The sequence below is a fragment of the Camelus ferus genome, chromosome 14 (assembly GCF_009834535.1).
Source record: "Camelus ferus isolate YT-003-E chromosome 14, BCGSAC_Cfer_1.0, whole genome shotgun sequence".
In the NCBI taxonomy this organism is placed as follows: domain Eukaryota; kingdom Metazoa; phylum Chordata; class Mammalia; order Artiodactyla; family Camelidae; genus Camelus; species Camelus ferus.
Window position 1 is genome coordinate 19,375,762 of NC_045709.1, and position 27,953 is coordinate 19,403,714.

At 46.8% G+C, this 27,953-nt stretch overlaps 1 protein-coding gene across 3 annotated transcripts in view; it reads right to left on the reverse strand.

Moving 5' to 3' along the window:
* The window catches only part of MTUS2 (microtubule associated scaffold protein 2), a 410,325-nt gene that overhangs the window by 85,468 nt on the left and 296,904 nt on the right, over positions 1 to 27,953 (reverse strand). For all 3 annotated transcript variants that reach the window (XM_032496368.1, XM_032496367.1, XM_032496369.1), the window contains exon 9: positions 26,263 to 26,474. In XM_032496368.1, the coding sequence (XP_032352259.1) occupies positions 26,263 to 26,474 (212 nt within the window). The remainder of the gene's footprint in view (positions 1 to 26,262; positions 26,475 to 27,953) is intronic.

Below are 27,953 nucleotides of genomic sequence, written 5' to 3' on the forward strand. Positions count from 1 at the left end.
CTGCAGGTGTGACCATCCTTCCTTTGTTGGTGGATAGCACACCGTCCTCGCCTCTCCAGTGAAGCAGGTGCCTTACAGGACCACACTTGTCCTCCTCAGGGTCTGTCCCCACTTCCCCTGTTAGCAACCAGACCAATGACTAGGGTCAGATCTCAGCAGGAGCCAACTAGAGAGTGCTGCGCCTGGGAAGGGAGGAGAGAGATTCAAAGCCAAAGGGCCCGCAGGAAATGGCTACTCTTTCACAGCAGGAATAGGAGAAAACGCCTGGGAGTGGATCCCAAGGGTGTGGGTCAAGGGTCGGGGGTGGGGGGAGAGTGCAGAGCTGGGTAAGGGAGAGGCTGTTGATATGAGCATTTCCCATGACACAGGATTTCATTCCCTGCAAGGGTTTAGGATACAGCTCCTAGAAGCTTGGAAAAAGTGATGGCCCACCATAAATGAAGAAGGGATGTCAGAATTGCCCCGGTGGCCTAGGGAGGAAGGGACAAAAAGCTAGAGAAGCGAGCATGCTGGAGTGGGTCTGCTGTAAGGCTGGGAGACCCACCCGGTGGACCATGTTCCTCAGAAGGACCTTCTGCTAAGGTGACGGGGGTGACACCAGCATCACTAAGATGCACAGCGGAGGCTCTTCTCTGTAAGTCTGGGCTGACAGCAGGAGATGCTGTTACAAAACAGGACTTCCCAGCATCAGGGGAATAAGAGGCTCCCCAAATGCCGAAGGCCATGTGGCAGCATTTAACCACCAGCCGGACTGCGATGGCAGTGTGATGGGTGACCTGCGGGGATCTAAGGAAAAGAACACGGTGGTGTTGCAGGCAAGACACATGGGTACCCAGCAGGGGGACTGCTTGATACACATAACCAAAAGAAACCAGGAAGGGATGAGCCAGGGATGGAGGTGAGTAGGTCCAGCGCTGTGTCCAGTTTCCAGACTAGGGTCAGTTCTCAGACACAAAACCCATTCACTGAAGAAGAAACCAGGTACCCAAGGCCCCGAAACGGCACGACACGGCTGTGTAGTGATTCCCCTAGTCCTTTACCACAGGAACATAAGGTCTTGACTTGGCTAACGTATACTGTAAAAAGGGGAACACCCGGACCTTCTGAGGGATGCTGGATACAGGGCTGTAGCCGACACTGATACCCAGCGTCCTGGTACGAAGCACCATCATGCACCCCCTGCTAGAGTAGGAGCGTATGGGGTCCAGATGACTGATGGGGTCCCGGCCCAGGCTCCAATCAAGGTGGGTCCACCGAGTCAATGGACCTCAGTAATTATTTCCTTAATTCCTTAATGTATGATCAGAATATACATTCTTAGCAGAACCCTCACCTTGGTTCCTGCACTTACGGAGTAAGAACGATCGTAATAGGAAAGTCAGGGCAGCAGTCTGTGAAACTGGCCCCTCCTGTCCCAGGTCAGACAGCACATTACAGACACCACTGTACCCGGAAGGCAGGGCAGAGTTAGTGACACTCCCAAAGGCTTAAAGGATGCAAGGCTGGTGGGTCTCACCACATCCCACTTCATGCACCAACCTGGCCCCTGGGAAACCCTGGATGGATCACGTGAGAGACACAGCTCCACCACAAACCTAACCGACCAGCAGGCTCCACTGCCCAATGTGGTAACCCTTACTAGAGCAGGTGAACACGGACTCTGGTATGTGGCTACTAAATTGGCAAATACATTCTCCACACCAGTCAGAACGGAGGATCTGAAGCAGCTCACCCTGCGTGGGACAAACATTACTCACTGAAGCCTCAGCCCAGGGCTGTGTTAATTCTGCTTTCTCTCACAGTAAAGTCCGGAAGGCTTCAGGCCATCTGAACGCTGGCAGGAGATCACACTGGTCCAGCACCTTCATGAAACTGTGTAATTCCGACTGAGTGAACAAAAAGTGGCACGTACTTTGAGGGTCTCGGTCAGAACCATGTGCTCCAGAAGGTAAGTGAACAACTTCAAAGATAAAGGAGCCAACACATCGCTACAGTTTTTAGGGGTCCAGTGGTCTGTGTCAAGGCAGCACATTTCCTCCAAAGTAAAGGACCAACTATTGTACCTTGAACTTCCTAACAGCAGGAGAGAAAGACGGCCTTGGCGACTGCTGGGCGCCGAGGGGCAGCCCAGTCCTCTCTCGGGGACGGCGCTGTGGCGCATTCATCGCAGGACGCGGAAAGAGCTCTGCAGTAGGTCTCGGCTCTAGTCCCGGCAGCCCTGCCATTTCCCCATCCACTTCCCTTGCTCTCTTATGGGTTTTTTGGGAGCACAATTCCCCATAATTCACATGTTCCGAGATGACTGTCTCAGATTCTGCTTCCGGGAAAATAGACCTAAGACAGTCATAAAAGGGATGAGGGAGCAGGGCTGGCTTTTACGTGATGGTGAAAGATTACAGGGCTGAAAACAAGCCATGGTTAAATGTGACTGGCCTCGAAAAGAGAACATAGGCAAAACATTCTCAAAACCGTAGCAATGTTTTCCTAGGTTGGTCTCCCAAGGCAACAGAAATAAAAGCAAAAATAAACAAATAATCAAACTTTTGCCCAGCAAAGGAAACCATGAACAAAATGAAAGGACAACCTATGGAATGGGAGAAAATAGTTGCAAATGAAGCAATTGACAAGGGCTTCCTTTCCAGAATATACGAACAGCTCATACAACTCAATAACAAAAAAGCCAACAATCCAATCAAAAAATGAGCAGAAGACCTAAATAGCCATTTCTCCAAAGAAGACATACAGATGGCCAACAGGCACATGAAAAGATGTTCAGTATTGCTAATTACCAGAGAAATGCAAATCAGAACCATGTGTATCACCTCACACAGGTCAGAATGGCCATCATCAAAAAGTCCATAAACAATAAATGCTGGAGAGGGTGTGGAAAAAAGGGAACCTCCTACACTGTTGATGGGAATGTAAATTGGTGCAGCCAATATGGAAAACAGCATGGAGGTTCCTTAAGAAACTAAAAACAGACTTACCACATGATCCAGCAATCCCACTCCTGGGCATATATCTGGAGAAAACTCTAATTTGAAAAGACACCTGCACCCCAGTGTTCACAGCAGTACTATTTACAATAGCCAAGACATGGAAACAACCTAAATGTCCATAGACAGATGACTGGATAAAGGAAATGTGGTATATTTATACAATGGAATACCACTCAGCCACGAAAAAGAAGGAAGTAATGCCATTTGCAGCAACATGGATGGACCTAGAGACTATCATACTATGTGAAATTAAGTTAGACAGAGAAAGACAAATACCATATGATATCACTTATATCTGGAATCTAAAAAATATGATACAAATGAACTTATTTTCAAAACAGAAAGAGACATAGACATAGAAACCTATGGTCACCAAAGGGAGAGAGAGGGGTAAATTAAGAGTTTGTGATTTACAGATACAAACTAATATACAAAATAGATTTAAAAAGAAAACAAGGTTCTAATATATAGCACAGGGAACTATAGTCAATCTTATAATAACCTATAATGAAAAAGAATATGAAAAAGTATTTATATGTATAACTGAATCACTATGCTATAAGCCAGAAACTAACATAACACTGTGAATCAACTGTACTTCAATAAAAATATGTGATTGGTCTCGGGTGTCCCACTGGACGTAGGTCCTAGACAGAGGCCGCCTGCCGCACTGGGCCTGGGTGAGCAATAGCGGAAACCTTGTCCCACGCTCGTCACTGCCCCTCATCTCCCCAGAACAGTCTGACTCGGGGAACTGCCGACATGTGGCTCTCATGTCCCATTTCTCCAGACACATTTGGAGAAAATATTTTGAGCAGAGGCGCTGCAGGCAAGCCCTCCAAACCACACTGTGTACTAGGACGTGGCTGACCTGGATTCCTTCTTTGGATTCCACGCAGGCGTGATGGTAGCCACACAAGAAATCCTTCCTGAATTGAATTTCATTAAAAAAGTAAATCTGCACCGAGCTCTGTGACAGTCACAACCTTCATCCCTAATATCACATTTTTAAGGTACAAGTTGTATGGCACTTTGTAATATTTCTTTTCACACCATTCACTCATTTGACAAATACTACCAAATGCCTACGGTACAGCAGGCACTATCGCGGGCTAGGCTAATGGTGACTCTGGGATTTTCCCAATGCAGCATTGGCCCGTACAGATTCAAATGCCAGGAACTGCGACATAAAGGCCAGGACTTATTACGTACTGGTGATATGGTCCCTGTGCTGGTGTTTTCTAGTGTTTCGGGAGCTGGCTCTCTTTCCTTCTTCGGATTATAAGCTTCTAGATGACGCAAACCACGTGACTATTCATTTAAAGAGCCTGTCATCACGTCTGGCAGCGTTCCGCCCCCAGGGCTGACGGAGCGACATCGTCACCACGGCTGAGTACAAGCACACAAAAGTACAAGTTCGCTAGTCCTCAAGCAACTGCACTTAGTCTCGTGAAGCTTGTAATCCAAGACCCCCGAACGGTGTCAGCGCCAGAGTCCTGGCTGGCTGTTACTTCCTGCACCTCAAATCTGACAACGTGAGAGCTGTTTTTTCTCCTTTTCTCAGTGCACTGCTGGTGAATTTTGCAGGACAGCGATTTAAAAAAAAAAAGACATCGTATTTTGGAAACACGACATGACACTGTTCCCCCGACATAATGAATTTATTAATGAATTCTGACAAAAAGAGTTATGTCCTTGTTTTCTGAAAACCGCCGTTTAAGCAACGCAAGTCGCATCCCCACAAGGCTCTGCTAAGCGGCGGACAGCATGGCCTAGTGGCCTGAGGACAAACATGGATTTCAGCAGTTCTAATGAACGATCCTGGCCCCACCGCGCGTAAATGCTATGGATTTTCCTAATAAGGCCGAACTCAGCTGTGATTCTATATGTGCCCTTAGAGTGAAGAGACCCCACCTTCTCAGTGGGACCATTTGCAGTGGCTCTGTTCCTGGCCAGCACCTGTTTCAGCCCCAAACATCTTTTCAGACTTGTAGATGCACTGTTTGCCCAGCAACATCGGTTGACTTGACAATAGACGTTACTCTGACCCTCTAAACATCCCTCTCCCTGCACATTGGGCCTTGCGACTCCTTCCTCTTCCTTCCTTTCAGTAGTTTCTCTTTATTAAAAAAAAAAAAAAAAAAAGAAAGAAAGAAAGAAACACCCTTTGGTTTCTCCTCTCTGGCAGTAAAAGGAAACTATGATTAAAACCCTTGTGCCCAGGGGCACACAGTCATCAGGGACGTAACAGTGCCTGTGAGACGCCACTAAGCTTTGCTACAGAGCATCACTGCTGTGAGAAAAAGAAGGGGTGGGTGGGTAGCTGCAGGTGGCCCTTTGTGATGGCAGTTCCACTAGGATGGAGGGTCGGGGGCAAGACGACAGCCTCGGGCAAGAAATATGCAGTGAAACATAAAATATGAACCTGTCTTTTTCAGTTCAAATGGAGACAAAAGTTGAGAATGTGCCCATCAAAAATCTGATAGCAAAGGAGCCAAACTCAAATCCTACTCAGAGGTGAGAATCTCAGTCATTCACAGACCATGTGTCATCAGACATCTCCCTAATTGTTAGTCCAGTTTGCAATGCCTGCGAAGGTGGCTTAATTCTGTTTCAGGTTTAAGATAAAATGATCTGTAGTAGGAAAGTCAAAATCGACGTCGATGGTTATAAACAGTGAACTTGGCTTTCAGCTGCTTTGCTGACTAGGAAGCCAAAATAAAGTAAGAATTATATCCCAGTTCTACGCGTGTAGACACAGGTCAGACTCTGGATCCTAGAGAACCAAGTTGAGTCCCAGTATTCTCTCTGTTTAGGGAGATGGCAAAGGGCTCCTCTGTTTTGAAAGCTTGACATGCGCATTTCATTAAACGGTGCTTTATTTTCTCCACAAAGTGAATCAGATAAACTATTAAAAAAAAATGAGAACAAAGCCAGCCTTCCTGATCTCATCTGAAATTTTCCACTGGTGAGATGAGCAGCTTCACGGGAGCCTGCACTGGTAGACTGAATGCCAACCGTGGGACGACGCTAGGGTTGCGAGCAGATCTGGGCTGAGTTGTAGCCTCCCCATCCGGGTTGCTGCCCAACCACTGGGTCCTTACACGTAGGCTGGTGGAGCTGGGGACCAGCCATCTTGGGCTTCGGGGGCAGGGTCCTGCTGGGTCCTCGGAGCCCCACGGCTGCGATTTCATGGGGCTGCACGACAAAGTTCTGTGCCCCAGTAAATGCACTGCAGGGTGTATTGCTGTCACCATTGTACACATGTGCTGTGTTTCTAGGTGGGACAGGCTGATGGTGTTTCTAGTTTTTATACTGATATCTGTCAATATCACTAAGAAGATTTTGAAACGCTGACTGCCACTGATGGGACCTCAGTTCCTTAAACCATGGAACGTCCAATATCAGTTTCAGTCAATGGCATCACCACCCACCCAGCTCAGCAATTTGAAGCCAAGCGCTCCCTAAACACCTTTCTTAAGGACCCCCACACCCAGAGCCAGTCCTTGATCCCTGCACACAGCACCACCAAGGGGGCAGGCAGACCACCCCTCCAGCCCACCCCTGGACCCGCCCCTACCCTCACTCCATTTAAGGGCCCAGCCCGCCCCCACTCAGGGAGCGAGCAAGGGCACCTGTTCCTTGCTCTCACTCCCTCCTGCTGCAGCGCGAGTCCCAGTAAAGCCTTGCCTGCATTTCTCCAGCCTCTTATCAATTTCTGTTGATTTAGGAGGCCAAGAACTCTGGTTGGTAACAGGACCATAAAAGAACATGTGTTGGGATGGTACTTTGGTAGAATCACCCTGTAGTTCTTAGCAATGAGGACGCCTTTTCGGGCGGCCTTGTGATGCTCCTGAGACTTTATCTCATACTGACACACTGGAGCCTGGAAGCCAGAGCTGCTGTCTTCCCAGCTGACCCTGGAGCGTGACGGACATACCGCGACCCAGGAGAAGAATGTCATGAGTGGATGAATCTAACTGGGATCGGAATTAAAACTGGGTCCCATCACTAGTGTCACAAACTGATGTGGTGGTTCCCCAAGTCGTGTTTCTAAAACTACAATTAGATGTGTTCAGGCCACCAGTGTTGTCTGACCAGGAGTTGTGGTCTGTTTTCAGTGGGGACTAACTGCCGAAGATGAAGTGGCTTAAGTTAAGACACGCTGGACACAGGAGTGGGGCGGGGGCATTGCTGGCTGGGGTCCAAGGCTGGGGCTGCCTTGCTGGAATGAGTTCCAGGCTGAGCAGGCCCTGGCTGTCCGCGGGAGGGGCCTCCGGACTGAGGCCAGCAGCTGGGGCTGGAGAGCACTCCCGTGCCCAGGCTGCCGTCAGGACTGAAGGTAAGAGAATAAGCCACACAGAACACGAGTCTCAGCCGCCACGAGCAGCAGAGGCCTCCGTTTCCATCCTGCAGCTCCCGCGGGGCCCAGCCTGTGTAGGACATGGGAATCCAGACCCCAGGGGGGCCTGGCTTTTCCTCTGGCCTGTTTGCGTTCCCTCTCTACGTGCCAAAGCAGCACCCAGAGTGTGAACACACGTGCTTCTGCGTCCGCAGCTACTTTCCTCTGGACAGAACTGGACAGAATGTAACAGGTCAGGCCTTGGGTTATAGAAAGCTGGTGTTTTTATTGAGTGGGGGCACACCTCCTGACTACATCAGAAATTTCATACAGTATCGAGCACAGTGAACACAGGATTTCCACTGGACTTGGATAAGTAAATGGAATAAACCATCACTACTTTGCTTAATTATACAAAAAAGAGTCTCTTCCAGTGGAAGAGAAGATTACTCTTTTGGCTGGAACAGACCCCCTTGCTGGCTACCTCTCACAACATACATCCATGCAAAGAGGATGTTTTATAGACACACACAGATATTTTCTCTCCCTTTCTCTGGGGATTTTGCTGTGGTGCACTGAAAAGGATTCAGCAGCTTAAAAGGATGTTTCAAAATGCAACCCCGCTCCAGGTTTAATTATATACAATGTAGGTCAACTTATTTTAAATAGGTCCCTACGTGGTTGTCCCTGAACTACTTTGTATGTTTCACGGGAGTCAGCTTTCCTATTACTGAGAAAAAGTGGACAGTTTGAAGTTAAAGACAAATGCTTCCTCTCTGTAAGTAGCCTGTGGACGGCCTCCCAGGACAGCCATGAGCAGAGGGACAGAGGAGATGCTGATCTGATCCTCCGCTGTGTCTCCTTTTCCAGCCTATTGAGGGGGGAGACACCCCTCCTTCGGCACAGCCCACGCCCACCGCCGCCCTCTCGCTGGGCGCCCTGCGCACACCATCTGAAGCACTCAGGAATCACAGGGGCTGGTTCCGCCCCCAGAGGAGGTGAGGGAGATGGCCGGCCTGACGTGGCAGGAGTGCAGAGCTGAAGTCCCGGGGTGAGACATCTTCCCTGCGCCAACGCACGCTTTATGCAAATCAGAAGACATTTTTCCATGGAAACCAAGATCCGAGGAGAGTCCTTTACTCAGTTTCTGCCTTGGCTCTCCAGAGCTGTCCATCCCCTCCCACTGCAGGGCATCTAGGTTTGATTACAGGTCGCCCAGCTGCCCCCAGTAGCTGAGATTACAAGCGAGTGGAAACAGACATCGTTTCCATCAGGCCCTCACATCTATTTTAAAACACTGTTTTTAGTAAGATGGTTGTTAGGCACTATACTGCTTAAAACCTTACACGAAGGGGAAAAATACACACACTCTCTCAATTTTTATGTCATTTGAACTTGTGTTTGCCATTTGCGGTGACTGCTCTGTCCTTTAACAAGACCAGAAGCAATGAAATAGAAAGTCACAATTCTAAGAATACAAGCCCCAACTTCAAACGCATCTCTGTGTTAAGCGGCTGGACACACACGCCGCAGTCTGCAGTCAGTCTGCCACCTCACTGCCCCCGACGCAGAGCTGGATTTATTCTCTCTTCTCCTGCTCGCATCGCTGTATCGCTCGCTGTCTACCCCCACTACCTGTCCCTCAGCAATGCCTGCTGTCTCTCGTGTGAGCCTCCCTTTTTCCAGGAAGCCTCTTCACTCATTTGCAGCACACTCCAATCTCTGATGATCAATCACATACTGACTTATATTTTCTCATGTGTTCATCTGATTCACAAGTGAGGCCAACTCCATGAGGAAAGGCACTGTGTCTTATACAAAAGAAGAATCTCTTTGGACCCAGCCCATGAAGGCTCACAGCAGTGCTCTGCCACCTCCTCTTAAAAGTCAGACGAAATGTACCAGCTGTTGGTTTCAAGAGCACCAGTTCTATTTAGCCTAACTGGACATTTTCAGATGTCTCAAAGGCACCCCAAACTCCACGTGCCTGAGAACCCAATCCATGAACCCCCGAGGAGCCCACTCATCCCATCTTCTGTCTCAGTGAGTGGTACCCCTGTTTGTAAAGGAAAAGAACAAATCTGACTCCATGTTAGATCTGTTCCTTGGGCTCCAACCCTGTGCTGTTTCCTGTGCTGAGTCTCGCTGGCTCTGCACCTTTTGTAAAAGAATGCTGCCTCTAGCCTGAAATATACAGGATAACTTATTCTCAAGGCTCTGATCTTTAAGGACATTAACACTTTTCCATTCATATAAAGATAAAAAGTTACAGAGTACAAAATAGCATTTGTTTTTCTGGAGGCTTACAGGGACATCATGACGGGGACAGCTGCAAGAATAAAGGATTCTGACACCAAGAAGTCTGCAACAACCAACCACACCCCTCCCCTTTTTAGTATAAAAGGAGACTGAATTCTGATGGGGAAGATAGTTCTCTAGGACATTAGCCTGCCATCTTCTCAGTCTGCTGGCTTTCCGAATAAAGCCGTTATTCCTTGCCCCAACACCCTGTCTTCTGATTTACTGGCCTGTAAGGTGGTGAGCAGAACGAGTTTGGACTCAGTAACACATTCATCTGGTCTCCCAGCCAGAGACCTTGGCCTCAGCCTTGACCACTACCTTTTCCTCACCCTTTATTCCAACACATCGCCCCTCCTGCCCGACTTCCCTCCTGAACACCTCTCCCACCGCCCACAGACCTCGCACCACCGCACGTCCATCACGCTGGTCCGAGCTGCCACAATTGCCTTAGCTCCCATTTGGTCTCCCTGCCCGTCTGTTCTCAAAATGTGAGTCGGCTCGGGCCACTCTCCATGCAGAGTCTTCCTTTTCCTGCTACATAGAGTGAGATCCCCGTCACTGCTTAGGAGGTCTGGCCTGTCAGCCACCTCTCCAGCCTAGGGCTCCGTCAGTTCCCCTCAACTCCGTGGACACCCATGTCCCCTCCCCTCCACAGCGATATTACGTGCAGCCCCATCTCCCCTCCAAATCTGCTGCAATAGTGTTCCCTGACCCCTTCCAGCTCTTTCTTCAATCTCAGAACACACACCCCTGATCTCAAAGACTAGGGGGCAGCCTCCGATACTGCTCTTTCTATTTAAAAGACTTGATCCATCCCTCGACCAGAGTCCCAGCTCCACGAGGGCACAGACCACTTCTGTTTCGCCCTCTGCTGTATTCCCAGTCCTGAGCAGTTTCTGGTCCAGAGCAGGCACTTGATCTGATGATGATTTTTTGAGGAAACAGTCATCACCACCAAGTGGTAGAGTCTTCACACCAGGTTCATGGACACAAGATCACTCCGCCCTCCTGACAGTCTCCTTTTACTGGCGAGGAAAGTGAAGCAGAGAGAGGCGGACTGGACTGAATCAGGTCTCCCGACGCCCAGTTCTGTGCTTTCTCACTTTACTGCGCTGAGGGTCGTTCGGCGCAGGAACTCCCAGCAGACAGCAGAACGTGGCAACGGTGTCTGGACCCCCTTGCCTCAGACCCCGGCCCGGCTCTGACTCACTTTTGTGACTTCAGGCAAAGTGATTCCTCTCTATGTCACGAAATTGCCCACCCACAGGGCTGTGGTGAGAACTAAACGGGACAAGGGGCACTGAGCCCCTGCCAAGTGCCTGGCACGTGGTAAGGGACATAAATGTTAGCCAATAACAAGCATAGATGAATGGTCTCTGAGTCCCTCTTACTGCCAGCACCTCTACGTAACTCGCAGCCTCCTGCGGGTTATTTTCTGCACTGTAAATACGTTATATGCTGTAAGCACTACAGCGCCTGGTTACATAGTATCAGACCCTTTTGCTTCACTGTGTTAGGAATTTTAGACATTTTTTGCTTGCCACAGATGCAAACTGCCTCCTCACTCTGGCTAGTCTACTTTACATGCCCCAGATTTTTTTTTCCTGGCACAGAACTTCTTCTTGCTTCCACTCCAGGACCTGTATCTGGGGAGATATCTGGGCAGAAGCCTGGAAATCTGCCCCTTGAGGACCCCAGCTATAGATTCCCAGTGGCAAGAAGGATTCTAGCCAGCAACAGATTCTAATTTGGGTTGTTCGACCTCTTTCTTCCCTCTTTATGCACAAACCTCCTAAAATCACTGTAGATTTTCCCAGGAAGGAATGCAAGAGCAGGCAGTCACAGCTCCTCCCAGCCAGGGATTTGCTCTGTAGCAGCTCAAACTGGCCTGTTTCTTCTTTGCTGATAAAGGCAGGGCACTCTGGGAACCACCCGGGGTGCATGTGTTCCTTCTTCTAGCAGAACAACTTGGACTATTGCAAAAAGAGGTTAAAGATCAAGACCACCGACACAGTACAACTCACTGGCCATGCCAAATCCAAGCCACGGAGAAATGAGAGGGGGTGGGGAGGCCCCCTTTCTCTGGGGAACTCCCCACTTAAAACTCTGCCATCTTTAAAAAAGATGAAGCAAGTGTTAGTATGTATCACTTGAAATAACAATACAAACCCACTGGACCACGGGTGAGTTCGTGGTCTGAGACTGTTCTCCAGGGTCCACTGAGATTCCCAGCTGCTCAGTGTCAGGACCGGCGTTGACCACTCTGATGCCAGCATGACCCCTCAACCTTCCTGCCACCGGACAGGGTACCACGGGATCTGAGCGACCGGTAACCCTTGTGTTACTTCTCGTTGTGAGAAGCAAGGGAAAGAGCACAGGTTGAGAGCTAGATGCCTTCAAGTCCTGGCTGTGCTGTGCAGCCTCGGCTACTTAGCCTCTCTGGGCTCCAATTTTCCATCTGCAAAAAGAGACTGTCTCACGGCCAGGGCGGCTGCTAGAGCCGCTATTTCACACTAGCGGTCAGAAACACTAACACCACCGTTTCTTCCTATTTTCAGTTTTTGTTTTTTTTTTTTTTTGAAAGCCGTGTTACAGATGTCAACTTCAAAAATCCAAGTAGCCACAAGCGAGTTTTCTTATCCTCTGACTGCCCTTAATCTCCACCTGGAGCCTCTGATTTTCCTCACTTTTAGGGAAACCTAAACTAGTTGCTTTTAGATGAAAGTTAAATCCCATCATTTGTTAATTTATGTTTACAGGAGTCAGCCACTTTCCAGTTCAAAGCCCCCGCCCCTGGGTTTTCTTCCCTCCTACACCGCCCGGCTCGATTCCAAGCGGGTCACGGTGCGGGCAGGGGCTGGGCGGCCTCCCGCTCTCCTTCCGTCTCGCTCCTGGGCTGACAGCCTTTGAGCTGTGACTCACCTGGAAGGATTCTGAGTGTCGCCTCTCACCACACCTGCGGCTGTGTACAACCACGCCTTCAGGGCTGCGGTCCCTGGCTCTGTGCTCACAGTGTCATCACTGTGGCTTCTGGTTGTCACGTCCACTGGAGTCCCCTGTTTCATCTTGTATCAGGGGTGCCCTCCATCCTCTGAAGCTCCCGGGAGCCTCTGCTCTGCCACCCTCAATCCACTGTGGCCAAAGGGAGCTCAGGGAGGCTTAACCATCAGGAGGCCGAGTGAGCTGAGCAAGGCCAGGCTCCCCACTACTCTGGGACCCCCCAAGTGATGAGAGTTCCACTGGGTTTCAGTCTCTCCTCTAGGTCTCAGCCTGAAGCAGGTTCAAGCCGACTGAGCTTGGATCTCGAGCTTTTCCTGGAACATTCTTCCCCCTTCCCAGCCTGGATAAATTCCCTCTAATTGAGGAAGGACGGGAGGCTAGAGATTAATTTCTGCCCAGATTAACTGCCCGTTTCAAATCTTTTTCTGTCTCTCGGGCTTTTCAGGGTGAAGTGGAGAAGAGGAGTCCTGGCTGAGCTCCGCGGCCGTGCTGGGGCGAGAGAGCCTTGCACCCGGTCAACCAAGTCTGCTTTGTGCGATATCCACACAGCCACTCGGCTTACCTCTGATTTGTGGTCACATGTTATACCTTTTTACTTTTAACCTACATCTTTCTGGATTTTAAGCAGGATTCTTGTTGACAGCAGATAGTTGGGTCACGTTTTTTGAATCCATGGTTCCATACATACTCTGACAATCCTGATCTTTTCACTGGTGTGTTTAGACCAAAGGTTGGCAAACTTTCTCTGTAAAGGACCAGATAATAAGTATTTTGGACTTTGTGGCTTATGTAGTCTGTTGACTACTCAACTCTGCTGTTGCAGTGAGGAAGCAGCCCCAGGAGGGACAAAAAGGGGTGCATGTGGCCGTGTTCCAACAAACCCTTATTTACAGAAACAGATTTGGCCCATGGGACACTGTTTGCTGGCTTAAATTAGTACATTATATTTAATGTGACTGTTGATATGTTCGAATTTAAATCTACCATTTTATTGTTTTCTGTTTTTCCCTCTGGTTTTATTCTTCTGTTTCCCCCTTCTGGACTTCTCTTGGGTTATTTGAACATTTTTCAGTGTTACTTTTCATTTTAATTATATTTTCTTTTAAGGTGTAGTTGATTTACAATGTTAGTTTCAGGTGTACAGCAAACTGACTCAGTTCCATATATATATATACACACATATATATGTATATATATGTATATACACACACAGATACTTTCAGATTCTTTTCCATTATAGCTTATTACAAGAAATTGAATAAATTCATTTTCCAATTGTGCCATATTAGTATTAGTTTGTCATTTGCTTATCGCACTTTTGATTGCATCTCTTTGCATAATTTTTTAGCTGCTGGTTTGGGAATTATAATATAAAAAATTCAACTTTTAACAGTCTAATTAAAATCATATTTTACCACCACATGTGGGAAGGAGAAGCCTCTCTGCCATATGGGTCCCTCTGTACTCTCTTCCCTGTGTAGTAATCTTATAAATCACATCTCCATGCACTGAAAACCCTATCAGACAATGTTATAATTTTGGCTTCCAGCTTTTCAATATATTTTAAAGAACTCAACAGGAAAAGAATAGTCTGTTATATACCCAGATATTTACTGTTTCTGTCACTCTTCATTCTTGCTGTTCAAGTTTCCTTGTGGTATCATTTCCCATCTGTCTGGAGAGCTTCCTTTAATGGTTCTTTGAGAACAGATCTGCAGACAAAGGATTCTTTTTAGTTTCCTTTCATCTGAGAATGTCTACTTCACCTCCATTTCCAAAGGATGTTTTCACGGATCTAGAATTCTAAGTTGATGGTGCTTTCTTCCAGCACTTTGAAAACGTTCCATTGTCTTCTGGCCTCCACGGTTTATGATGAAAAATCTGTAGTCATTTGAATTGTTGTTCCCTTCCAGATAACGTGTAATTTCTTTCTGAGTGCTCTCATGATTTTTCTTTGTTTTCAGTCTTCAGCATGTGATCACAGTACAGCATATCTGGACATGGATTTCTTCAGGCTTATCCTGTTTGAGGTTCACTAAGATTCTTGAATCTGTAGGTTTCTGTCATTCACCAAATTTGGGAAGTTTCTGGTCATTATTTCTTCAAATACTTCTTTCCTGAAAATATTCTCCTTTTCTGGGACTCCTATGACAGAAATATTAGACCTTTTTATATTGTCTCTCAGGTCCCAGAGTCTCTCCTTCTTCTGCTTTTTTTTTTTTTAATAATTCTTTCTTTCTGTTCAGATTTGACAGTTTCTATCTTCAACTCCATTGACTTTTTTGTCATCTCCATCCAGTGAGCTTCTTTTTTTGGTTATTATATTTTTTTACTTCTAAAATTTCCATTTGATTTTTTATATCTTCTGTTTCTTTGAAAAGATTTTCTATCCTTCCATTGAATTTAAAAGTACTTGGCCTTACTTCTTGGAGCATTAAAAATAGCTGCATTCAATGTCTTCATCAGAAACAAATCTAACATCTGTGTCATTCTGGATTTACTGTCTGTCGGCTGGCTTTTCCCATACAAGTTGAGATTTTTCCTGTGCTTTGTATGCTAAGTCATTTTGGACTGGATCCTGGGCATTTTGTATATTACATTATATGACCCTGGGTCTTGTTTAAATCTCAGTAGAATTGATATCAAGCAGCTGATCAAGTTGAGTTCAGGCTATGGTTCCATGCAGTCCTCTGTGAGTTGTGTTTCCAGCATAAGCTCAATTTTCAAAGTCTTTTAAGTGCTGTTAGGATCTGCCCCCCTCCCCCCATCCAGCAATGACCAGTCAGGCACTGGGCAGTGGTCTATCCTGTGGTTCAGTTCTCAGAGTCTACATATGCTGTTAGGGTGAGATTCACACACATGGAGCTCAGGGGTGAGCCCAGGGGCACAAGAACAATTTTAAGGGATCACTTTCCCAAGTTCCTCCCTTTCCCCAATCTTTGCAGTTCTTTCCAGTTCCCTGGGGGCTCCCTCTTCTGGTCCTCCAGCCAGAAAGCTGGAACATGAGTAACCCAACTCTGCTGTGCATATCTCATAGCTGTGCTCACATCCATGGCTAAACGGCAGAATAATAGAGAGAATAAAAGCAACAGGGTTTGCCTCCCCCTTTTGGGACACAGCATCTTCAAGCAGAGAGGAAAGTTCTCCTCTCTTAGAGTTTGGCTTTGGCAGGCTGCTGCCACCAACACGACGGCTGCCATGACCACAAGGCCACTTGTGAGTTGGGGTATGAGAAAATGGAGGAAAGGAAAAAGATGGACTTAACTCTCCCCGAGTGCTAGGAGTTCCCTTTCCCACTCCCGTAGCCAGAAACAGAGGGCTCTTCCTGGAGATGCCTCTGTCCACACCTCCGTGTCCACTTCCAGCTTTCAAGCTGCACTGAGCTCAGGCCAGGGAATGCTGGAAAGGAACACCTGTAAATTCACCACCAGTTCTGTGATGCTGCCCGTTCTGGTCTTCTTTCCAATCTGCCGGCTACACATTACTTTTCAGAGTCCTCAAACAGCTACTCGGTGCACCCTGCCCGGGCGCTGCAGCTGCAATCAGTGCGAGAGAGAGCATGTGCTCCTCCGTCTCACCCAGGACCAGAATTCAACCAACCGGCATCTTGGGGACCTTGCTCAGTTTGTGTGTTGGGTTTTCACATAAGAAATGACTATTATGAGGAGCTGCTCATTGTCAATAATATACCTTAAGTTCCCAAAAAGAAAAAAAATCTATACAGATAGAAGAAAATATTCTGAAGACCTCAGTTCTGAAAAATTACTCAGGCCTTTACTTTCGTTGGGCAGCATAGCCTTGTGTGGCTCTCAACAGCCTCCTGTTTCATGGCTCGTCCTGGGTGCGGGGGAGTGAGGGCTATCTTCCATGGGTGGGCATCTGTCCCCAGGAATTGGGTAGAGTAGTGAGCTCCTGGCCAACCTCACAGTTAATCTCAACATAGCTACACTGGTTGCCTAGGGTTTGATAATTTAGGGCAAGAAAAACCAGTAAGGTACTAGTCCTCCTTCACACACGGCGTCAACTGTTGAATGGAGGGCACGGTGTTTCACTGCAGCCACTGAACACTGTTCCCCATGGGCTGTCACCAAAGTGTGACATCTAAGTATAAGGTCAAGATGCTATTTGGCAAGGAGATTTTGGTCAGTTGGTGTTGCTAGACCGACACAGGGATGAGGAGCAAAGCAGAAAAACTCACACTGCCGGAGGGAAGGTCACATGTTAATACCCCGATGGCACCTGGGGGACTGCCACTTTCCATGCAGCCCTGCTCACAGGCAGGGGCTGCAATAAATGTTCCACATGGCTTCATCCAGCTACGAGGCTGCTGGGGAAAACCCCCCTCTTGATCGTTCTGACCACCACAAGTCATTTCATGTCTTTGTCAATAAAATACCATGGATAGAAGAATAGCAGGAGCGCCAGACGCAGAGGCTGGAGTGTCGGTTCTACGGCTTACGAGCCACCAGACCTGAGGACAGGAAGGACTTTTCCGCCTCTGTTTCCTGATCTGGGAAATGGAGGTACTAAGAGCTCGCCTGTGTGCCTTTTGGCAATGCTGAGAGGACCAAATGAGATGCTTTGCAATGACTAGTTGGGATATTGGAGATTTTCTGGAAGGGACATCTTCAAGAACAATTTTTTATTTTCTTTATTATTCTGAGACTTAGCGGGTGCTTGTTAAATAGCTGATGAATGAAATGATAAGCAAAGTATTATTGATCAAAGCAACCTGAGCTATCTATCACATGGGCATCAAACCCCTGCATCAAAAGCTTAGTATGAGGATTAAATGAGACAACGGACATAAAAAATACAAAGGGCATAGCCATGCCCAGGACACATCAGGCATTTACAATTATTTTTCCCCCTAAATCCTGGATGCATTTCAGCAGGCTTTTGAGATGAAAACAAAGTTCTCAGGACTGTAACAACTGAGCATTATCTGGTCATAGAGGCACTGGATCCAGTCAGCCTAAAATATCAATAACTACCTTCACGCTCTTCACGCCTTTTGAACTGACCCCTTTGTTCATAATGTAGTGTCCCTCTTTATCTCTGATGATCTGCCTTGTTTCAAAGTCTGCTTTGTCTGAAATCAGTGTAACTACTCCAACTTTCTTTGGATTAGTGTTAACATGATTTATCTTACTCCATCCCTTTACTTTTGTAAGAGTCTTTATATTTAAATTGTATTTCTTGTGGACAAAATACAGTTGGGTTAAAAAAAAATCCTTTCTGACTATCTCTGTCTTTTAATTAGTGTGTTTAGACCACTCATATTTAATGAGATTATTGATACAGTTGGATTAATAACTTTGTAACTTTTCCATTCATTGCATTTATTCTTTGTTTCTTTTCCCCCCTCTTCTCCTTTATGCTTAGAAAATAAATATATATTTCCGGCCTGACTTTTTTTTCAAAATGAAGAAATATTGGGTAAATGCTATAGAAGAAAAATCTGAGAAATGTCACCACCTCTCATCTCTTTTGTCAGCACCATCCTTACGATAATTCTCTGTTTTCAAGAGAACACTGCTATGTCAGAATCTCAACACTTTTCAATTTTAAATGTTCTCTTTCTGTTCCTGGTAGAGTAGAAGTGATGGGCCCTCACTCTCTCCAGAATTACAGATATGGATGGTTTGAATCTTAGGTTTGTGCGATACATAATTGCTTTCATGAATTACACACAAACTTCTTGCAGTGTGCGACATAAATCTCACTCTTGCTGTCTTGGTACTTTGACTGTCAGGAATCGAATGAGAAATGAAAGCAGTTGTGTGATTTTTCATTTCACACCTAGTTTCAGTTACATCTGCGGAACAGGCAGACCTGCCGTTCCTACTTTAGTGAACGCGGGGAGAAAAGCAGCATTTGCTTTTTGTGAAACTCCCTGGAATTTAAGGTACTATTTGGCGAGCGCTCTTCTCCTGGGGCACAGATTTTCATTTCCAGCCAATGCCCTGTAGATGTCACCATTGCCACTTCGCATGGGGAAAAGTGTTGGCTTCACCGTGGGCTGAGGGAGGCCAAACTTTGCTCAGCCTTTGGTTGCCAAGGAACCAGGAGCATCTCGCGGTCCCGACCTGTTTGTAGATACTCCTCTGAAAGTGCCAAACTCTAGGGTATGTCCTCATTCTGTATCTTTGTCATCCACTGTCTGCTACCAGCTGTTGTAAATCACTCCCACCTTGAGAAATCCTTCCCTCGTTTGGCTGCTTAGAGATAAGACTCTCCTGTTTTCAGCAACCTTTCTCAGCATCGCCTGTGTTTTCTTTCTTTTCCTCTCCTCCTCCTTGGCCCCTACAGAGGTGCTGTCCTGTCCTCCTTCCTCCTCTGTACATATGCTCCTGTCAGTCTCATCCCTTTTATGTCACTTCTAAGTAAATGACTCCTAAGTCTACTTTCCTTGAGCTTCCTTTTTCTTTCCTGACCTCCAGACCCGAATTTAAATCCCTAATGGAGCCCCCAGCATCATAAAGCACAAAGAGTCTTGGAAATCAACAAAGGGGGCAGGGCTACGCCAGGTGTGGAGGGATGCTGCGTGCAGAATGGTAGGACCCGTAAGCTGAGTTAATTTAAGAGAAGCAGAAATTCAAAGCCTTAAGCAACTGTGAAAAAAGCAACTCCTCCCATCGGAAACTCCTGAGAGGATGGGAGAGACAGAGGATACTCCTGGAATGTGGGATGAGACTCCAAAGGGACAGGTGATATTTGAAAAAAGTATAATTTTGGAGGAAAAATGCCCATCCCTACAGGTCCACCGCACCTGAACCTTGAGGGTTCACTGATGCACAAAGTGTGCAGTTCCAGAGAAGATACTGAAAAAGAGAACCCGTGACCTCTTGTAAGCATTTCTGAGCTATGAACACTATAAAGTCCTAAGCTAACTTAACGTTCCATGGTTTTGTGATTTCCACCTGGGAGCTGCAGAGGCTGAGGTGGGTACGGTTTACCATTTGTCACCTGGAGCAGCTTGTACCCCCCCTTAAATCCCAATGAGCCCCCCCCTCCCCGCCACTGGCTCCCAACCCAGGTCCCAGAGAAAAGAAAGGAAGAGAAAGAAAGGAAGGAAGGAAGAAAGAGAGAAAAGGAAGGAAGGAAGGAAGGAAGAAAGAAAAGAAAGAGAAGAAAGACAAATCGTTTATGATAAAGTGTAAGAAAGATGAACTGAGTAGGGGCTGTTAGATTCTACCTTAGCCAAGTATCTATTCTTAATCACCTTATTATGAAATTTATATCATCATCAATGAAATTGGGTCTTATGAGGCCCCACTCTTGGAGATCTTCCATAAAAGCTAAGACTCTGCAATTTTAAGTTTTATTTTCTACCTACCATGATGTTTTTCATTATTGGCCCCCAGGCCAAAAGTTATTATTATTTCAAAGAGCTGTTTGGCACAGCTGGGGTGGTGATGGTGGTGGTTCTATCCCCTGATATTGGGAATATTTTGATCTTTGGGGTTTAGGCTAAACATTTCCTTAAGCTAAACTCCCAAGAGTAAAAGCAAGCACTCACGGTTCTTCCAAAAGGCACTGTGGTCACACTGACTTTGTGACACATGCTGTTCTTTTACAACAACCATCATTGGAATGGTTGGGTTACTACCTCACCAACTCCCCACCAGGTTACATGCTGAAGAACTGTCCGAAATGCCAACGTGGGTGCACACATCTTCTCTAAGGCTTTAGTTATTTCAGGTAAAATTTAGGGAAGACAAGATAATCACAGGGCATTGTTTATAAAGGGGGAGGGGAGGTGCACAAAGCACTATACTTAAATGGACATTTTTAGAACTTAGGGAGCAACAGAGAGTTTACTGTTTTCAGTTCTGTTTTTTAAAATTTTGGGGGGGGTAGGTAATTAGGTTTATTTACTTATCTCTTTTTAGAGAAGGTACTGGAGATGGAACCCAGGACCTCGTGCATGCTAGGCACACACTGTACTACTGAGCTATACCCTCCACCAGCTTTCAGTTTGATCAGGTGTCATTACTGCCCTGAAGCGCCCCCCAGTGGGACGTCTCTGCAACGTCTCTGCCCCCGGCTGCTGGACACAACGGCTTCTCTCCTGCTCTTGGAGCCCCAGGGCAGGCTTTCCTCCTGATGCTCCCTGCATTTAGAATCGGAATGGATTAAATGGCTGAGGCAAGCAAGCATTTATTTTCCAAAAGGCTTCTACTTCTGTCTCTTCTCTCCTCCCCTTTTAAGACACAGCCTGCTGAACAGAAGGACCCAGACAAGGGCTACGGAGCAGGGAAGGTGAATCTGGGCCACCTCCACCAAGAGAAGCCACCGTCTCTTATAGAGGAACCATCGCACTTCCAGGAACAGTTGAGTCCCTCGATCTCCACCCATAAATCATTAACTGATTTACCAAGAGCGTAAAGTTAGGGAGGGGACACCCCTCTGCAGACAACAGGCTGTGAACGTCCCCTTCCCACACACACTGTTTCTTCCCTTCCTCTTTACTCACCCAAACCCTGTCCAGGGCCCCATCTCCACTCCTCCAAGTGTCCTGCTCTGGCCACCCCCTTCTCTTCCTGTTCACAGAAATGGGCTTTGGCCTGTGCACACCCCTTTTGTATGGCTTCCAGCTGAACAGTACCTTAGATCATTTTCTGTTAGCCTTCTGTGCACGTGCTCAACTTTTAGACTATTGTTTCACATTTGGTTTTTCCCAATTACAGTTTTTTCCCCCTTAACTACATTGAAACATTGAAGGCTGGGGGAGGGGGAGAGGGAGAGGAGGCACCAAAATATTGTGGGAAAACACAGGTTGGATACAGGCTGACCTGCATTTGTATTGTGGCTCCACCCCTTTCTAATATGTTGTCTTTGGTGAATTGAAGATGAAAAGTTGAAGCTAAATATATGAATTATATTTAAAAATGTGTACCCCAAAACTAACAACAAAAACATAAATATGGAAGAGTGTTAGCAAGTATTAAATATAAGTGATGAGTATTTGGGTATTATTTTTTCTGTACTTCTGCATTAAACATTTTTTGTGATAAATGGTCACATAGTAAAAATACATATTCATATATATACACGCTTTGAGGAGAAGGAGGCTGATGCATTATTAATTTCTATTAAGCTTAGAAAGTCCACAAATGCTTGACATTAATTTTCATGCCTTGTATGCCTAAACTATTTAATAATAAATAAAAAATAGTTAAAAACCATCATCTATCACATACGTAAAGTCAGTGATAAAATGAAACAAATCAATAGGAAAAAATATTGAATACGTATAATAAATCTGATTAAAAATAAAATGAAAATAAATACACCCTCTGATGTCACTTGTGTAAGACTGGATGCTACAGGGCGAGGCACACTGCTTAGAACTGGCCCATCTTCTCGATCGTTTCCTGGACTGGCCACCAGGGGCTGCTAAAGAGCAGCAGTTCCAGGGGAACAAGGCAGCAAAGAGCAGAATCATTCAACTTGACCCTGAGAAGTGCGAGTCCCCGAGAGTCACACTTATTACTACACCACCCGGAGGTCTGGGCTTACGGATTTCAGCAAAGCTGTCGGGCCTGTGGTGAGGACCATGCCTCGCTGGGAACCAGCACAAGCGTGAGGCTGGTGTTGGCACCTAAATGTGGCATCTTAGCATCCCCGGACGCTGGGCTCAGGCTGTACCACAGCTGACGACTTTCACAGCCTCTATGCCAAGAGCTGTGAAGCCTGGGCAGAAATGGAAGATTCTTATTTAGGCTCTTAATTCCTTTTTCTAGTGCCTTCCCATGCTTAATGGCATCGGCACCTTCTGGAAAAAAATACACAGCAGCAGCTGAACAGCTGGACTAGAAAATTACTTCTATTCTTAAAGTACACCCCAAACCAAATCCTTTATGTATAATGAAATAAGAGGAGTCTGTACTGTGTTTTAGCTTTACATTCCTCTTATACGTCTTATCCACTCTGCTTGAAAGTAGAATATCTGCCAGATTTCCTTGTACTCAAAAAGAATGCTTTATTGGATGTTTATTCAGAGTACCTTTGCCCATGCATTCACTGCATCCTCACGATAACTCTGTGGAGCGTTATTATCAATCCTATTTGAAATTGAGGCAACTGAGACTCAAAGACAACTGGTCAGAGGTGACTCAGCAGCGGGAGGCGGAGCGGGGCAAGGGTACTGTCCCACTGGTAATGCTGATGAGGCTCAAAGGGGGGCAGTAACTCACTCAGAGTCTCATGAGAGATGGAGGCGGAGGTGGACTGACTCCTGGCTGGCATGGCACTCTCTCTCCACCATGCCCTGCTTTGCAGACGAACATGCTACAGCAGAGAAAAGATAATCTGTAGAGTTCCAGCAGGGTCTTCTAAGCAGAAGAGCAGAGATTCTGCCTTTTCAGGCTGGCTATGGAGGGCACGCTCTGCACAGCCGGCAGGCTTGGCTGTGACCATTTCTCACATATAGTAAGAATGCACAGGCTTCCCACAAGAGTGACGTGGAGCATCTCCGATCACGAGGCCTTGTACTGGGGGCTCCACCATCGGAAGTTCCCAGGCTGCATGGCTTCTGTTTCCCCTGGTGCTCTACTCATGTCACACCTCCTGGTCTGGTTCGATATCCCTGGCAAACTCTCAAATCAATCATCTTAAACCACATGCCAGCCTGAGTGGAAGCACTTATGTTCAATTACAGACTTAAAGAAAAGTCAAATTTTTCTTCTGGGGTTTGTGTAGAGAGAAAGTTGAGATCAGAAGGACAGAGGAATCAACACTGTGAGCAGGAGGTGAAATGCCATGGTCATTTGGGAGGACTGCCCGGTTGTGATTTACCGAAAAGACAATGAAACTCATGCCCACCACCCACCTTGCTGAAATGTCATGCCTAGAGCAGCTCCAGTCAGTAAGGAGCTCTGATGGAGATGCCTGCAAATCACCGGCTGGCCCTTTTAGGCCTCTGATTTAAGAGCCATGTGTATGCTGCAGAGAAGTAAAACTTGTCCACGGGTCAACAGGAATTTTCCTGGGGCACAGAAATACATCACTACAGGGAACCTACCTGCACCTTCAATTCAAGAACTCTCTTCTCTGCCACGATGCCATAAAAGGGGTTCGAAAGTCCCCACTTGCAAACACAGTGCACGTTACCAATATGTTAAGTCGATGTCTGCTGACGTATCTACCCACGTGACATCTTTATCAAGGATTTGTTACGGCACTGTGGATGACGTGTGGAAGGGGTAACCCCAGAGCGGGCAGAGTAACAATGTAAATGTTCTCATCAAACTGCAGTCAAAACCCTGCTTTCTTCTCTTTATTAAAGACTCGACAGTCAGTGGAAAACATACATCCAACTAAAGAACAAAAAAAATGCCACTCTTTCTATAATAAGAAAAATGTTCAGTATTTACCATGGCAAGTCCAGCCCCTTGGGCACCTCAAAAATGTGTTTGTAATTTTAATTCTTACCAGGGTGGGAACACAGCACCTCACTGTTCAAGGTTGACACAAATGGTTCCTCTGGTACTAGACCAGAGGGAAGATGTAAAATCCAAACTGGTCATTTATTACTAGTGTTGACTTTTTTTTTTTTTGGTTATAACTTGAACTTATTTATTTATTTTTTAACTGAAGTGTAGTTGATTGACAGTGTTCCAGGTGTACAGCAAAGTGATTCCGTTACACACATACATATATTCTTTTTCACTCTTTTCCTTTAGAGGTCATTACAAGATACTGACTATAGTTCCCTGTGCTCTACAGTAGGTCCTTGTTGTTATCTATTTTATGTATAGTAGTGTGTATCTGCTAATTCCAAATCTCTAATTTATCCCTATTTCCCCTTTCTCTCTTAGTAATCATAGGTTTTTCTATGTTTGTGAGTCTGTTTCTGTTTTGTAAATAATATTGTATTATAGTTCTTAGATTGCACATTTAAGTGATATCAAATGATATTTATCTTTCTGTCTGACTTACTTCACTTAGAATGTCCATCCATGTTGCTGCAAATGGCATTATTTCATTCTTTTTCATGGTTGAGTGGTACTCCATTTTATATATATACCACATTCTCTTTATCCATTTAACTATCAATAGACATTTAGGTTGCTTCCGTGTCTTGGCTACTGTAAACAGTGCTGCTGTGAACACTGGGGTGCGTGTTATCTTTTCAAACTAGAGCTTTTGCCTTTTCTGCAAATATGCCCAGGAAAGAGATTGCTGGATCATATGATAACTCTATTTTTAGTTTTTTGAGGACTCCATACTGTTTTCCATAGTGACTGTACAAATTTACATTCTTACCAACAGTGTAGGAGGGTTCCCTTTTCTCCACACCCTCTCTAGCATTTATTGTTTGTAGACTTTTTGATGATGGCCATTCTGACTTGTGTGAGGTGATGCCTCAGTGTAGTTTTGATCTGCATTTCTCTAATAATTGGCGCTGTTGAGCATCTTTTCATGTGCCTGTTGGCCATCTGAATGTCTTCTTTGGAGAAATGTCTGTTTAGGTCTTCTGCCCATTAACATTTTGATTAGGGAAGAGGCTGAAACTATTGGTAAAATCTGAAATCTATTTGTCTTGTTTTTCACCACAACAATAATTTGGTAATTAGCTCTTTGGTCTAAAAGCTTTAAGCAAAAAAGGGAACAGCAACAGAACAAGACAGCTCAGGCCTCTATAATGTGGGCTGGGGAGGCTGTAGGGTAACATAAAAGGCAGAGGGTCCTCCACACTTTAAGGTTCAGATGATAAAGAATATGAGTGGACATGCTGCAGCAGACATCCTCTGACTTTCTTCTTTAGCCAGAAATGTAGTTAATCTCCTTAGTTTGGGAGCATTTATATAGCATTTCACTTCCTCCCATTTACAGATACCAGATGCATGAAACTCGAAATGCCTTATGGGTTATTAATATGCTCATTCATAATATTTAAGCCTCAAAGGTAAGTGTTCTTGTTCCCCGCTAGACACACCCGATGACCTCGCGGTGGAGCACAAACGCACAAAGTCAGGCGCCAGGGCTCCACCAGCCTCCCTCCCAGGGCGAGAGGCGGGCAGGCTGAGCTCCACCACAGACAGTGACAGATCCGGCGTCAGGAGCCTCTGACACTCAGGCTGAGAGGATGCCAAGACTCGCCGCGTTTTCAGAAGACCGAGGAAGCCCAGGCGCCCAGACCCCGCGTGCTGCCCCCTGGTGCTGAGGGTGGCCCTGAGGTCACCCGGGCCTGGCACCTTTTGCGACCCATCACCAGCCAAAGTGGACCAGCACTGAGGCCCTGTCTCCCTTAGGGCTGAAAGAGCAGAAATTTCAGAACCTGGCCATCTGACGTCTAAAACGCAGCAAGCAGTCACATGCTCCACTCGCTTCCAAGGCCTCCCCTTCAGAATGTTCATTTCCACCTTTTCCTGTCTTTTTTACATCATGTTCCCTTTTAGGATCAAGGTTCTGAATCATTCTTCCCAGACCAATGTCTGTCACACGCACGTCTACCCCGGGCTCCCGAGTCACCATACGGTGCGCTCGGAGGTGCCGTCCGACCTGAGAATCAAACCGGTTCTCCAGGCCCAGACCCAAGCCAAGACGCACACACGCGCGGGCAGCCCCTCCGCGGCCCCGCCCGGTCCGCGCTCCCCGACGCGGCCTCACCTTCCCGGAGAAGAGCTGGGTGGACACGGCGAGCGCCTCGAAGCCGCGCGCCGCCCTCCGCAGCTCGGCCCGCGCCAGGCCCAGCTGCCGCGCCTGCCGCTCGCAGCGCTCCCTCAGCCGCTGCGCCAGCTGCCGCTCGGCCTCGCGCGCCTGCGGGTCCGGCTTCGGGGGGAAGCCGTTGCGGGGGGCCGCCGTCCTCTGCTTGGGGTGTCCTAGAACGAAAGAACGGGCGCTGTGAAAACACCGGCAGCCCAAGCGGGCCGCGCGCGCCTTCTTACAGCCTCCCCCAGGGGCTGAGAGGCAGCCACCCGTTATCGGTCACGTTAGGTGTTCCACCCCGCCCCCCAAAACAGCGACTTCACATGTTCTATTTATGTGGCTCGAAGGGCAGGACTCCACACCTGGAAAAAGCAGCAGACAAAGCTGCCCAGCGCCTTCCAGCATCCTACACTTCTGGGTCTGCTTAGAGAGACTGGAGCAGTTTTGTTTTTTTTTTTTTTTCTTCAAGAGGATTACTCTTTGAAAATGTCTAATGGGAAATCAATCAATCAATCAATCAATCCAGGTCAAAGTCAGAGTTAAAAACCGAGGAAAGTTTTAATTGGGCCTCAGGGATGATGCTCACACGCCCTTCCCTCCCTTCCTGTGACCTTTTATTCAATGTCACGTTCAAGTCATACCTCTGATAGCCTCTGCTCCAGGGACTTCTGACTTTATTTTATAATTATTATTTTTTGCTACATCTTCCTATTTAATCTTTTTTTTTTTTAAATTGAGATACAGTCAGTTTACAATGTTGTGTCAGTTTCTGGTGTACAGCATAATTCTTCAGTCATACATGAATATACACATACTCATTTTCATATTCTTTTTCACCATAAGCTACTACAAGATATTGAATATACTTCTGGCTTTAAATTCCTACAGTTTCAACGTCCTCCCAAATGTACCCCATCGTGTGGCCACTCACGCCACCTCCACGGCTCAAGGTCCAGTCCCAGCCACCATAACCCCTCACCTTCTTATGGGAGCCCTGCTTCTAGCATCTTCGCTGCACAGCAGCAGAGTGATCTTTACAAACACAAAAGAGCCTGGGAGCTGCACGGACCCCTCCGTATGCCCCACTGCAGGAAGAAGGTGCCCATCCCTCACGACGGCCCAGAAGCCTCTGAGGTCTGGCTCCTACCAGGCAAACGTTACAGGTGTGTGTCGGGGAGTGAGAGGGGACACAGAGGAAAGAACCAGAAACCCTGCCCAGTGTTGAGGAGGCTTTAAGGGGAGGTGATTACTAGGCTGAAGCATGAAGGAGGAAAGGCCGGGCCCCAGGAAAGAGCTCAGAGACCAGCCCTGCATCACGGTCACGGACCCTCGGATGAGCAAGTCTTCCTGGGATCTGCTGTCCTTCTAGCCTGAGGCTCAGGCCGACCTGACCCGCTGAGAGCCTCTGCGGTGGACCACAGATGGATTTCCATTCCCAAGGCACATTCTTTCTGTGGCTTAAGTAGATCACATCCCAGAGGACATGACAGGGACACTGCCCACACGCTCATGAATAAATTTTAATGTTTCAGCTGTTCTTCTGTCTCCACCTTTGCCTCCAAAATATCAGGGAGTAACGTACAAAACATATCAGAAAGTGGTGGCCTCTTCAGTGCCTGATACATCGAGATGCAGTAGAGTAATGGGCTTGG